This window comes from Eschrichtius robustus, chromosome 14 (genome assembly GCF_028021215.1).
Source record: "Eschrichtius robustus isolate mEscRob2 chromosome 14, mEscRob2.pri, whole genome shotgun sequence".
NCBI lineage: Eukaryota > Metazoa > Chordata > Mammalia > Artiodactyla > Eschrichtiidae > Eschrichtius > Eschrichtius robustus.
This window is the reverse complement of record NC_090837.1, coordinates 83873185-83888294: the sequence shown is the minus strand read 5'-3', so window position 1 is coordinate 83888294 and position 15110 is coordinate 83873185. Positions and strand designations below refer to the sequence as shown.

The 15110-nt window shown below is 43.7% G+C and overlaps 1 protein-coding gene across 10 annotated transcripts in view; it reads right to left on the bottom strand.

Annotated features, from left to right (window-relative positions):
* ZNF532 (zinc finger protein 532) overlaps positions 1 to 15110 on the bottom strand; it is a 107999-nt gene that overhangs the window by 83213 nt on the left and 9676 nt on the right. The window contains exon 1 of one of the 10 annotated variants that reach the window (XM_068562788.1): positions 12476 to 12544. The exons of the other annotated variants lie outside the window; for them this stretch is intronic. Within the exon in view, the coding sequence (XP_068418889.1) occupies positions 12476 to 12488 (13 nt within the window). The 5' untranslated portion in view covers positions 12489 to 12544. Of the gene's footprint in view, positions 1 to 12475; positions 12545 to 15110 lie in introns of those variants that run through there. 10 annotated transcript variants of the gene reach the window in all.

Here is a 15110-nt window from a genome sequence, read left to right as displayed (position 1 = left end):
CTTTGCAAAAGTGCTGATAATGAGAAGACAAGTGATGCACTAAGAACAAGAAGACAATGGGGATCCACAGCAAAGGTACCAGCAAGACAGTGCAGGGCCGTGGAGCATCTCGTCCTTCTCTAAGCGGTTTGAGTCCAGAACCAGAGGAAATGGCTCTTCTATCGCACGACCAAAGGCAGTTAAGTACAGGAGAAGGACAAAGCCACAATAAACCCAGTGAACTCTGACGACTTTCCTGAAGGATTAGGATATTCTGGAACCACCCAGCTGATCCACAGTTAAATTAAAACGGTGCCACCATTCTACCCCACACAATCACTGCTCTCTCTGGCTTCCACACCAGAGATGCATAGGCCAAACAAACCCTTTAACGATAAAATACTAAAGCCAACCATTTCACAAGGAAGCTAGGTCTTCAAGCAGTTCTAATATATTAAGTAATAAGCACTTAGATCCAAAAATGTATACAGCTTCCTAATTACCTCGTCTCTGAAAGCTAACCATTAACTTACTCCACAATGGGAAAAGATTCACTGATGTCTAAACGTAATGAGAAACTTCTAATTACTCTTTTTTTTTTCTTTGAAGTACAAATTAGAAATTGCTGATTTGACAGCCTGGAATAACCAACTTGCTCTCAGTTTACTGACAAGCATTCCTTAGACGTTCTGTGTAATGAACACTACAGAAACGACAGGGCAAGAACCCCACCATTTCATTCATCAGCAGCAGAACCTTGAGTCCCTCTGCATGAATTCCGCTGCAGTAATAGTATCCTACCTCCTCTGTCTTTTTCACCCCCTACTCAGGGACCTTCCAGCCAACACAACCTCTTAGATTCAAAATCTCTATGTGAACATCGCTATGTCGTCCTTAGGATCAGTCTTAACTCGAATGCCCAGGTAGCATCTTTGAAAAGAGCTTTATTTAGACAACAGGCTGCCATTTATTCAAAATGCCTCTCTTTCTTTCCTGGATTTTTAAAACATTTTTCTTGTAAGAGTAGTATATGCTTTTTGCCAATATTCTAACAAAACAAAAAAAAAAAAAAAAAAAACAGAAGTATAAGCAACAGAAAGTAAAAGTCTCCAGGAGGCCCACTTGAATCACTTGATAATATATGGGATACAGACTTCTAAATGCATACATAAGCATAAACATAAAAACACATATATAATTTTAACATAATAGGCTTTTTTTACCTTCAACAATATATCAGACAACTTTCTATGTCTATACACGTTTCCATTATGTCACAGGCATACATCCATGTTATTTCAACGCATACATTTGTCCAGGAGTACCCTTTTAAAATACGACTTTGATCTATTCCAAAAAGACTTTGCCAAAGCACAGAACCGCAAGAGAAAACTTTCTCTTCAAGAATTCTTGTAAAAACAAGAACACTTCAAAAAATAACCTTTAAGATATACAGTGCTGAGTTTCACCCATTTGCTTTAAAATTCTGAAGATGTATTTTTAACTCATGTGATAAAGTGAAAGATGAGGGAAACAGAGACATTAAAACCATTTACTCACGCTCTTAAAGCATAACCCTTATGTTTACCATGTCTCAAAGAACAATTTCTGTCATTCCATTCATCAAGAGACCACATATTCTTGACTTCATAGTAAACTAGGCTTGCCTACGGATAAGTATCCATATTTATGCATATGCCTGATATTTGGTACTCTTTCACTTTCACTTTCCTAAAGGATCTTAGCCTGAAGGAAATCTTATCTAGGCAATCAACTACTTCCCCCAAGTCAAGCAAAGTATGAACCCAGGAGTTCACCAAGCCTCAGGAGAGAGGGCAAACTGGTTGAGGCTGGCACTTAATATCCCATCATGCCAGGATGAGACAGAAAATGGTATGGTCGACAATAAAAAGCATTGGTCAGAAAGACAGAATGAGGTAGCTAGTCAACTTTCCAAGGTACCTCAGACTTGGTATAGATAAATTCTTATTTTAAGTAAAAAGTCTTAAGACATATGCAAAACAATAGACCAAAACCAAGTATAAAAAAACTTTAAAACCCCATTTACAAAGCATAATCCATTTTATCTGGTGATTTTTTAAATATCCTTAAGTACAAAGGTCCCAGGTCCCAGGAAAAAGGAGGAAAGGGCAGGAGGAGGAGGGAAAGGAGGAGAAAAGAGGGCTGAACAGAGAGACAGAGGGGGATGGAACAGAACATGTGTACAAAGATATTCACAGTTAAAATAGTGGCTGGTAGGAATATAGGTAGTACTTGATATGTAACTCATAATTTTTAATTTTAAATTTAAATTATATTTTAATTTAATTTAAATTTAAAGTACAAAGTACTTTTAAATTTCTCAAAAAAAGGGGGCGGAAGAATTCCTTTGGGGGAAGGTGGGGGGTGTGATGAATTGGGAGATTGGGATTGACATATACACACTATTGACATTATGTATAAAATAGATAACTGGGACTTCCCTGGTGGTCCGGTGGTTAAGAATCCGCCTTCCAATGCAAGGGACGTGGATTCAGTCCCTGGTGGGGTAACTAATATCCCACATGCCTCAGGGCAACTAAGCCTGCGCACCGCAACTACTGAGCCTGCATGCCACAACTACAGAGCCTGCGGGCCGCAACTACTGAGCTGGCATGCCGCAACGAGAGAGCTCGCATGCTCTGGAGCCCATGCACCACAACTAGAGAGAAGCCCGTGTGCCGCAACGAAGAGCCCACGTGCCGCAACGAAAGATTCCCGCATGCTGCAACGAAGATCCCACGTGCTGCAAGTAAGACCCGATGCAGCCAAATAAATAAATAAATATCTTAAAATTAAATAAATAAAATTTTTAAAATAAATAAAATAAAATAGATAACTAATGAGAACCTAACTGTATAGCACAGGGAACTCTACTCAATGCTCTGTGGTGACCTAAATGGGAAGGAAATCCAAAAGAGGGGATATATGTATACGTATAGCTGATTCACTTTGCTGTACAGTAGAAACTAACACAACATTGTAAAGCAACTATACGCCAATAAAAATTTAAAAAAAAAAAAGAATTCCTTTAACAGGGCAATTCAGAGTCACGGAGATTTTAGCAAGCAGATACCAGGTACAGTTAAAGGTCAAAAGAATAACTAGAAGTCATTAAAGAGGTAATAACCACCCTTCTGGTGAAAAAGAGTAGGGAAGAATGTGGAAGCCCGAGGCACAGGAACATCTGGATATGCCCCGGTTATGACAGTGGAGCACTGACAAGGGTACTTCATTTTACTTAGGAGTTTATATTTCTTAAGCACCTGCTCCAGTCTGGGAGAATGCCCTTTCAAGTTGAATGTACAAGTTAATGTGATGCTGTTTTCTTAATAACTGTATTTCATAGAAATAAAGTCAAATATATATATGAAGAGGCAAGGAAAAGTAATATAAAGAAAAAGTAAAAGAAAGACAGCCCGCTGGATGGAAGGTCCACCCGGACAAGCACCCTTCTTTATATGTGGCACCCACCTGGAAACGGGGAGCCCACGAGGAGTTTATTCACCTCCACTTACCTAACTTCAGAGCTTTTAGCTCTTAAGTGTTATCTAAATGCTTGGGAAGAAGGAAAGGAAGAGAGGAAAATCAAGGAAAGAGAAAATATGGTCCACAATATGCTGAAGACGGGAGAAAAAGAGAAGGAAAAGTCTGAATCACATAATCATTTTTTTTTTAACCTCAAAATGAAAATATTCTATTTCATATTCACAAAATTAGAAAATATGCAACACTGAGCCATGACAGGGTACACTAGAAGTGGTTCTTTACTTTCACATGGAGTTAACTGATTTAATATTTGATTTTAGTCTGCAGTTTGCTAAAATGTTCCAAAATGCCCCATTTTCCACATTTTGCTTTATTAATGAATACCCAGGAGTTTTATCCTGAGTCTGCCTGCAGAAGATTAAATATCCCATGAAAATTGTGTTTTATTATTCAAGTGACTACATTCCTTTAAAATGCATTTGAGTTTTCATAACTTAGATCAGAGCATAATCCCAGAGAACCCTCTGTGGAAGACAAAGTCCTGCTCTTTCCATCTTCTGTTTACCCAGGTATAGGACATCCACAGAAAGACAACTGGAATGACAGAGCAGTAAGAAATAATTTTTGAAAGCGGAGCACAAAAAGATCAAGCAGAACTAACAGAAAGATGTCTGCAGAGGGCTCCTTTAATTTCAAAGCCCCTGCTCAGAGGACAATCAATTTGCATGGGATGTCTGCTCCTCCCCGGCTGGCCACGTGGGACTCCTGGATAAAGCAGCTTTCACAGAGCTCACCCTCAGTCACTTCCTCAGGAAGTGGGACTAACCACAGCTCACACACACACCCCCACACCCCCCCCACCCCGCCGCCGCTCAGCATGGTCCTAGGATTTGGGAAAGGACACTTTCACCACGACTGGCACGTCCCGCAGGGCAGAGGCTCCTGCGCGCTCAGCCCTGGGGTTCTGGCTTGGCTTTGTGGAGGCCCCAGTGGGAGGGGACAGGTCCCGAACTGCTGCCGAGGACCAGTTTATGTCCCTCTTCTGCCACCAGACCACCTCCCCAGCACCAAGCGCGGGAGACTCAGGGTGCTGGATTGCCCCGTGACTGAACCCGCATCCGACATACCCAAATTAAGTAACTCCAGGCCATCCACATGACTGATGTTTTCTTTCCCTGCTCAAGAGTCAAAAATAGAGTTGTGCTGACTTGCCATGAGTGCTAAGGCTCTTAAACAGTGGAATATCTACTTAACCGAATACACAAAGCTTCCAAAAATACCTGTCCTGTGTTTTTCTTTAGAAAGCAGAACGTAAATTTGAAGGGCAGGGCTGCCCTCGGGTTAGCATTTCAACATGACGGCTCTGCTAGAAAAGCTTGAAGGCCGAAGTCAGAGCTGACCAAATACCAAAGCCCTGCGTCTGAACAGCTGGCTCAGTTCTGCCCAGACAACTGTGTGAAGGAGTAAGCCCCTCACCGGCCGGCCAAACCCGGTTATTGAAACTCAGCCACCGGTCTTCCCGACGGGTGGCCTTCCTTTCACCTCCAGGAATGCCTCTGGGAACCAGGTCATCTACCTGGGCTGACCGTCTCTGCAGATATCTGGTGCGAGACAGTAAACAGGTGTTCAGGGCAAGGGGCTTGCCCAGACACCCTCCAAGTTTAATGAAAGAAAATCTTCAGCTGAGGAGATTACAAACTATGGGATTCTCTCTCCAAAACCACACTCACAACCAAGAAATTCTTAAAGTCCAGAAGGAAAAACCTGCTCTTTCCTTAGCTACTCCCAAGGGAAAAAGGGCCAGGATCCTAGTCGCTGTATCTGGAAGACATGTCATTGATCTTAGTGCACAGGCACAAAGCTTTAAACCAGAGAAATAAAATCTTCCAAAGTGAGGGGCATCTGTATAAAAATGTTTGGTGCACAGTTATTTGTAATACAGCAAAACACTGGAAAACGTGTAAATGTCCATCAGCAGAGAAATGATTATATCAATTATGGTACATTCTTTTTTTTTTTAAATTGCAGTAAAATATACATAACATAGAATTTACCATCTTAAACATTTTTTAAGTGTACAGTTCAACAGTGTTAAGTACATTCACATTGTTTATGGTACATCCTTTCTAATGGAGTGCTATGCACTTATTAAAAGTAAGGTAGAGCTATTATAGATACTGACATGGAACGATCAAGATACACCATTTAGTGGGGGGGGAAAAAATCAGTTCCTAAAACAATATATACACTACATTAAAATCAAAAAGAAAAAAATAAGCATATTGCATTGTACATGTTTATACAGATAGATATGTAAACTAAGCATACTGCATTTTATACATTTATACATATAGATATGTAAAATTTATAGATATGTAAAGTTCCTAAAAAGGCTTAGGTTTCACACTAAACATCTGACACCTGAATCCAGAAAGGGCAGGGGATGGAAGGCAGGGGCAGGATGGTTTTCAAAGTTCACCCACCTAAGCATTTTCACAATCTCTTACCTACAGGGAAGTAGATGAAAGTTTACATTTCCTATGAACTCGGGGAGAGTCAGAATCATCAACCTTGGCAATTCTGTCAAAGGCACTTTTGCAAGCGCTCTATCTCCCACTGGATATTCCACATTCTTTTAACTAAAGGGCCCCTGTGCCGGCAATTCACTAATTTGTCAATGAGTTTATAGAAATACTGAAAGGGTCTGGGCTAAATCTGTCACCATTAATAAACTTCAGAAAAAGTCATTACAGCCTCTGCTTGAAGTGGGTTATTCAAACAGTTTCAATGATGAGAGAGCAAGAAAAAAATTTCTAAATTTCTTTGCTATTAGTTGGATACAAAATGCTTCGTGTTTGGTGAATTCCAGTTATTTCAAAACTAAGAAATCACTTACAGACCCATTTAAGTACTAAAAACAAAAGATCCTGGTTTAAGAGAAAAACTCATGAAGGCTTCAGAAGCACTCCTTTGGCATTTTATAAATGCCACACTTTTTAGTAGCATCTCTATAATTCTAGCTTGAAGCAAAGTATAGATTTTCTAAATTAGAGGTGATATTTTGAGAGTACAGACAGGAGAACTTCAAAGTAATTTTCCTTTGTCACCTGAATAAGCCTTCCAGATTTTTGCACAAAAATCCTAAATCCTGCACAGAAGCCTTTGTCCCTGAAATGCTCCCATCAAACCAGCGGCTCTATTTTTTGCTGTTTTGTATTCATTTTACCAGCAACTTTTTTATTTTAAATACTAAACTATTTGCAAACATTTTTGAGACTTCCAGCATTAGAAAACACGGAGGCGGGCACTAGCAGTTGAAGGTATCTTGCTCTTCTCTGCGGATTTTACAGTCCAGCCACACGTGCTTGCTGGCGTCCCTCAGAGGTCTTTCCTTTGGAATTTTTACTACCCCAGTTTTGAAGTGTCGTCCTTGCTACAAGGCTTTGAGTCAGTGGTTCTCAACGGGGGTGATTTTGCCCCTCCTCTACCACCACAGACATTTCGCAATGTCCAGAGACGTTTTTGGTCGGCACAGCTCGGAGCGGGGCGAGGGGTGCTACTGGCACCCAGTGGGGTACTGAGTAGAGGCCAGGGACGTTGCTGAACATCCTACACTGCACAGACAGCCCCCAGACAAAGAACTAAGACAAAGAACTACCCAGCCCCAAATGTCACTAGTGCTGAGGGTGAAAAGCCCTGCTCTGCATGAACAGACATTCCCGTTATCACCTGTTCTGCCACCAACACCTAATCCTCCTAAGATCACGATAAACCCGCTCCCCCTGGGCATGCACACCAGAGCCCCCTCCCAGCCTAGAGAGGGTGGCGTCACCACTCCAGCTACCCTTCCACTTCCTCTCCCACCAGCTGAGGAAGGGTGTAGACAAAGGGGCTCCCGGCAGGGTTATCACAACTGGTCCTGAATTCCAAAATGAGGCCATTGCCTAGTCTTGCTAGATACCAAATTCACTTAAGGCATTTCTGGATTTATGAAAGGTAGTACTTTCATCTATAAAACAGGACTGAGAGCATCCCCCAAGCTTATCATTCACAGCACGTCTACAGGCTGCTGACTTTAAAAGAAAACTCACTTAAAGTTCTCTTCCTGGAGTAGACAGAAAACAGGCAAACACAGAGAAAGAGAATTAATCATATTTTGTCCAACGCTATGTTATATTAAAAGGAGGAGGAGGAGGAAGTTGTTTATTTCTCACAAGTCCCTCCCTCATTTTTTACTAATTTCATCAGAGATAACCGACAGCTTGGAACAATGGTCCCCCAAGAACTCTCCTCCTGCTATTCAATTTTCCACCAAAAAGGGGAAAGAAGGGATTCTACAGTCTAGGAATTTGGGAAGTGCTGGATTAAACACCCACACACACACTTTTTTTTTTTTTTTTAAAGAGCTAAGGGTCTGGCTTTTTTTTTTTTTTTAATTATTAGCACCTTTAATTATTATTATTATTTTTTTTTTTTTTTTTTGGCTGTGTTGGGTCTTCGTTTCTGCACAAGGGCTTCCTCTAGTTGAGGCAAGCGGGGGCCACTCTTCATCGCGGTGCGCGGGACTCTCACTATCATGGCTTCTCTTGTTGCGGAGCACAGGCTCCAGGCGTGCAGGCTCAGTATTTGTGGCTCACGGGCCCAGCTGCTCCGCGGCATGTGGGATCCTCCCAGACCAGGGCTCGAACCCGTGTCCCCTGCATTGGCAGGCAGACTCTCAACCACTGCGCCACCAGGGAAGCCCACACACACCTTTCTTTTAAGGCTTCTCTGAACTTGCAAGAGTTGATGTGAACTTCTAGGGTGAAACTTCATTGTGGGGATCCAATGCCCAGGCTGGGAACACTACCCAAGCTTATCTGATGCTGGAAGCTTTCAGGGCGAGACATCTTTGGGACATATTTGAAACAAGGTCTAATCAATTATCCTCCTTGGAAGACGGTATTAGGAAATAGGAGTTCTGGAGCCAAGTGTGAGGGAGACTCTTCCTGCCCATGTTTCTGAACAACTCTACCTCCATGTTTTTCTTGGTACTTCCTCTCCAGGGGCACCTCTGCATCGACCCAAGACGACTTAAGGAAAGAACAAGAGAACAAATCTCCAAATATGGAGGAAGAACAAGAAGGCAGTATTTCTAAAGGGACTCTGCTATAGAAAAGACTATAAAAACAGTGTTTGGCTGGTTCTGTAAGTATTGCCAAGAGGAGGCTATCTGTGCTGCCAAATGCACGTGCACACAGGTAGGCACACGTTCACGGTAAAGGAAGAAAAATCAGAGGACCAAGGTATCTCTTAATGTTCACCTACTCTCAATAGCCATAGCCACATCAGTGTCAGGCAGCAAACAAGACACACCTCCTGAATCTTGACAATAGGAGAAATACTGGTTGACCCAGAAGCCGTGGCTTTGAACCTCAAAGATATTTGAGCCTCCCACTGATCAGCTATAGAAATGACACCTATAAACCACAGTACGTTGTGGTAGTTAAAACCTGGGCTTTGGAATAAGACAAATTGGAGCAAGTCCTGGCTCTGCTCTTTAAAAGTTACAAGATTCTGAGCAAGTTACTTCTTTAAGCTTCTGTTTTCTTGAGTAGAAAATGGAGATAGTAAGATCTACCCCACAGTTATTGTGAGAATTAGATAAAACAATCCAGGTAGGTGTTGTCTACAGTACCTGGAATATAGTAAGTACATATTAATGTGAGTTATTAAAACATCAAAACAAGGCCAGTGATAGGATTCTAGCATAGAGAAAGCCCTAGAAGAAATTCAGCCACAGCTCTGATGCCCTCAAATAGCGGATGATAAGGACACAGATGCCACCAGAATTCTCAACAACGACCTGGATTTAATAATGAGCATCCTTCACTCAAGTGCCTCTTGCAGAAAGGCAGCCCAGCAAGGTCTTCTAAGAAGCCAGCAGAGGCAGAACACAATTTTCCTATCCTCAACGACCTGAAATTAGAGCACTGTGTAACCAAAGAAGTTATAGTTAAATTTGAAACTCCAACAGAAGTCAACAATCCCCTAACGCCCAAGATTAGGAGGAAAAGAAATTTTTTTAAAAATCTATAAGTCATCTAAATCAAAACTAGCAAAGCCTAATTATTATTACTCAAGTGCTAAACCATGTGTTTAATCATTCCCCCAAATGAACGTTGGACAGCTAAACCAGACTTGCATTTTGCCAGACATACACCTATGAGGGGCCCCAAACATTCATACACTCACATCAAGCCCCCGCCACCCCCCATGCGAGCCCTCAGATACACATCTACGCACCCAGAAGAGACCCTAAACATTACGCTTGAACAATTCCTCCAGCCATTCGGCCAGTTTTCCTACCTCCAGTGCCCCAGTCCAGTGCATTCCTCAGACAAGCAGCACGTGCTATGCATTTATGGAGCGAATACTGAAAGCTTAACATACTGTTTCTGTGATTTTTGAGTAAACACAAAATGGAGAAAAGATTCCATTTCTACACTCAAAAGAGCTCGTACACCTTGGCTACTATACTAAAGAATGTAAAGGGTATAGGCGTCAGGTCCAAAAGAGGCAGGTATGAACACCGACTCCAACAATGACTGGCCACTCAGCCTGGCGTATCTGTTCATTCTTGGGGCCTCAAGTGCCTCGGGCATAAAAACGGGTTAAGGCCACCCACTTGTCAGGGTTGCTGTGAGGCCTAATGATTCAGAAATCCAAAGTGTCTCCAAAGAGACACAGTTTCCTTCACTGCACTTTCCCAAAGTGACCAAGTCCCCCTTCAGCTATCTTCCTTGCAACTCTTGTTTTCTGAGTCATTTCCTGCCTCAAAATCTCTGTCCCAGCGCGAAAACTCTGCTCAGTGTCCTCTGCACATGTTTTCTTCTCATGCCAAGTGCTAAGCTTTCCCATCATTTCCCTCCTTGGATCTTCTTTCCCTTTTTGTAAAAACACCATCCCTCTATTTTTTCAAAACTGCACCCGAAGTTTATCTTTACTGGAACCTCTACTTCCATGCAATGTTTCCTTTTTTGTCTATTTCCTCCCACCTCTACCTTCAGAAGCCAAATGAGCCTATCAGAGAACAGTGTTAAAACCTGACACAAATTCCATTCGTTTATGGGTAAGCTATTTCCTGACAATAATGAATTATGGCAATGCTACAGACTGCACTCCCTAAACGGCGGAGTCATGTAGCGACCCCGTGCTCTAGGCTAGAGAGGAGGGCGGAGGAAAGACGGGACACACCAAGGAGAACCCATCCTGACCGAAAAGCCAACAGCTGGTCCGCAGCGTCACCGTCACACATGAACAAGAGCACATTCTATAAAAGGCGGCCCCCTTCACTGCCTCCTTTTGGCCTACAGCTTGCTGAACTTCGCTAATAAACACGAGCAGCTCTTTATTTTCATAGCCTTTACTCATCTACTTACTGGTTTGCCAATGTGAGAACAAAGGCAGCCGCCAGATCTTGCTCTTAGGATGACATTCTCTAGAGAGCATCACATTGTACATACAATGGGGAATGCCTGGACCACACACACCAAAGATAGCTAACACTGCATCCATTTGCCCTTACGATCCCTACTGTAGTAGACATTCCTCAGGGTGTTTCACAAGCCCACTGGCCACCTCCTCTGAAACTACTGTCCCCCGTTTAGGGTCAGTAGTAACCCTGCCCTCCAAGCCACAGCGGATGAGACCAGGACCAATTAGGTTTCTGGTCTTGAGAACTGGCAGTGAGACTGAGGAACACAGGTGATGTCCGTCCACCGGCGGCTTCAACGAGGACGCGGGGACACAGGGGCTGTGGGACAGCCACGTGCTCAGGAAAGAGAACGCCGCTGTACCAAGGGAGAGGCACAAAGAGACAACTGAGGACACGCGGCCCTAAAAAGAGCACAGAATAATCTTAGAGCAAGATGATGTCTGAGCTCCCGGTTTCAGGTCCTCATGGCAGCAGCTGGGGCCCAACGGTTAGCTCCCTTTCTTATGGTGTTGGTTTAAACAGCCGTGTCCTGATCGTGTGTCCTCTAAAGTCAAGCAAACTCCAAACAATCTAGTGTTGCAATGCCTTCCCATGTGAATCTTGTCTACAAGGAGCTACTGCTTCTCCCAATCCATCTCCTCACCTCGGCCGCCTGAGCTGTCCTTGGTTGTCACCATCCCAAGTGAAGGCCATCTCGTAAGGTTGGTTCCGATTCAGTTAGCCAGGGACCATGGGCACTGTATCTCATACTGTCCTCACTCACTCACCTGTTCACTCACTCGCTCCACAATCATCCCGTGGGGCTCTCCTATGAGCACAGAGGTCATGCACATCTCCTGATGCCTGTGGTCCCGTACTCTTACACACCCATCGCTCTGCATGCCGTGCACTCCTGGTTCTTTCCTAGCTCACTGGACTGGGGACCAGTCATCTTTGCTTTGCCTTCCGATGTTCTCTGCACGTCTATCTGCCTGGTCTTTTACGCTGACTCCTGGCATACTCCAGTAAGCCTTCTGACTCACTACCCCACTACATCCTGAACTCACCCCCAACTCAGATTAACATCCACGGTTCCAACCCTTTTCTCCAGGGCTGTCTCCATGGCCGTGCCCGTCCTGAATGCCCAGCCTTGTCCCTGCTCCCCACACGGCAATGTGACACCACGGAAGACAAACCCACAGGCCCAAGACACATACCTCCACCACCCCAGGCAGGGATTCTGCACGAAACAAGGAGCTGACGGATTTAGCCAACAATTAATAAATCATATTCAATGTGCTGGATCCATGTATCATAGAACTCTCAGTGTCCAAATGTCCAGTAAGATCTAAAACTCAACTAGGATTTCTGTGAAATGGGAGGCTTTCTTGTAGAGAGATGGGGTGGCAACCTATCTCATGGAACAGATACCATTTTATCCTCACAACTAATTTAATCAATGTCCATTCCCCATTTTAGAAACACACCAACTACAGTTTTGTAGTCTCTTACCGTTCAAACACATAACCAAGCTCCTTCCTAGAACTCAATTTCTGGTTTGGCCCAGGCCCTGGGGTGACCTTTCCCAAGGCATCTGGATCCAAGGGCTCCAGGGTGGTTGCCTTCATCATGCACTGGACAAGCAGGTGGTGGTGATTAGCCATTCTTCAACACCGCCCTGGCAGGCGGCTCATTAGGACTCCCACTCTAAGAAAAAGTCACAAGTCACCCAAATTCCTTGTCAGGTATGGAGGCAGAAATAGCTAACAGCTCTGAGTCCTCACCTCCCATCAGATCCCAAGTCCCTGATCCACACATGGCACAGTCACTCTTACGTGCTGATTTAAGGCCTGAGAGTCTTCATCACAATGACTTGAAATGGGTAGTACCCCTGTCGTGTATCTCCTGGATCTCATCTCAATATTAAAATCACCTTCTGTCTCATCAGACTACAGATGCCAAGGGCTCAAGGTAATAAAGCTGGAGTAACGCAGGTATGTGGGAGCAAGAATAAACTGAGGATCCAGTCAGACCCCGTGTACCCAGAAATCAGTGTTCATGCCAGACTGGGCGTCCATGGCTGAAAACCAGGGCTGACCCCAGCTGCACTCACTGGCATCACATGCAAAGCGAGGGTGAGTTCCCATAGTCAGGCAAGGCTTGGAGAATCAGATCACTCTGGAAGCAGAGGCAGCAGGTCTGAAACAAAGGGAAACAGTGGAGACCCTGCTACTCAGTGTGGTCCATGGGCCAGCAGATCACCGTCACCTGGGAGCTCGTCAGAAATGCAGAATCTTGGGCCGATACCAGTCCTATTGAATCATTATCTGCATTTTTTTAACAAGACCCCCAGGTGATCTGTATGCAAATTAAAGTGTGAGAAGTCCCATCTGGACAACAAGGGCACCCAGGAGGGACACGGGACTGTGGGCCGCAGGTACAGGACAGCAGCGGCAGGTAGGGAAAGGCAGCATGAAGCAGGGAAGAACTCCAGAGCCAGCCAGACCCTGGTCCAAGTCTAGGCTCAGTCTCTCACTAGTGGTGCCATCTTTGGTCACTTAACCTCTCTTAAGTCTCACTGGGGATATTCTACCTTTCAGGGGACAGTCAGCATAAAGCATCTAGCACACAGTAAACTTGCAGTAAATGCTAGTTCCCTTTCCATTCAGAAGCAGACACCAACCCGGCACGGATGTTTAAACCCCATAACCCAGGGATGAATTAGGAATATCTGGGAGAGAAAGGGAGCCCAGACTAGGGGAGAATGAGTTTCTCTAACAAGGAGACCCTAACGTAGTTCTTACACTATCTTTTTCAACCAAAAAGAGGGACTCAACATCAATAAATATGAATACTGCAGGGCACCAGAGGAGTTTCACTGTTAAATTTATTTAGTTGTCCATCCAACAATCCAGACCAGCACTGTCCGACAGAAATAGAATGAAAACCAAATATATAGTTTTAAATTTTCTATTACTATTTTTAAAAGAAGGGGCGGAATGTTGTGAAATAAGTTTTAATAATAAATTTTATTCAACCAAAATGTCCTTTCAACATATAACCAATATTAAACAACTATTAATGAGATATTTTACATTCTTTTTTTGTACAGGTCTTCAAAACCTGGTGTATATTTTATGCTTACAGCCCATCTCAATTAGGACTAGCCACATTACAAGTGCTCAAAAGCCATGTGTGGCTGGTGCCTGCCACACTGGACAGGGCAGTCCTAGACGGAAAGGTCCCCGAGATCCCTTCTCCACTCAGTCTTCCATCACCTCCAAATCCCAGTGTACAAGACACGACTATCTGGTCCCTGCAAGCGAACATGGGCAGGAAAGGGACGAACAGAGGCTTGAGCTACCTGCCATATATTCACGATCAAATTTTGCTTGTTTTTAAACTCTGGTTGACATAAATTACACCAGTAGACAGACAACCCAGACTCTAGCCACTCGCCAACTGGGCTGAATTTTTCTGGGAGCAAAGACAGTTGTAAGATTACAACTACAAAATTTGTCCAAGATTTTCCAGCTACAAAAGGAAGTACAGCCAAGTAGGAACAAGTACTCTTGCCTAGATTTCACCCACTTTCACCAGATATAGGGCAGCTGTAACTGAAAACCTACAGACAAGGCAGGAGACACTTACTGTGTATGTTTTCATGCCCCACCCTCCAAAAACAAAAATCACTACTGATAAAGGAGGTAAAAGAACAGGAGAAACACCACCTTCCAAGACAGAAAAGATAATGTCAGGGCTAAGGCCCTTACCCTATAACAGGAAGCCTCAGGAACACTATAGCTAAGATTTTAGGGAGGTCTCACCACGCACCAGCCACTTCCCTAAGCACTTCATATGCATTTAATCTTCAAAACAACCCTCAAGAAAAGTATGGATTAGAATTTAAGTAACTTGCTTGAGGTCTCACAGCTAGCCGGTGGCAGAACACAGGTTTATATCATTGAAGGCTGGGCAGACAGGTATCACTGAGAGCTGGCCAAAGGCAACTGAAAATCTCCATGGCCTTACCACCCAGATTTAAGTAGAACACTAGCCATAATCAATTCTCAAGCTAGAGACCTCAAACTACCTTCTCCACTCTTGCTATGTGAAATCAGCAAAACTGCTAAGAACCAGCTTATCA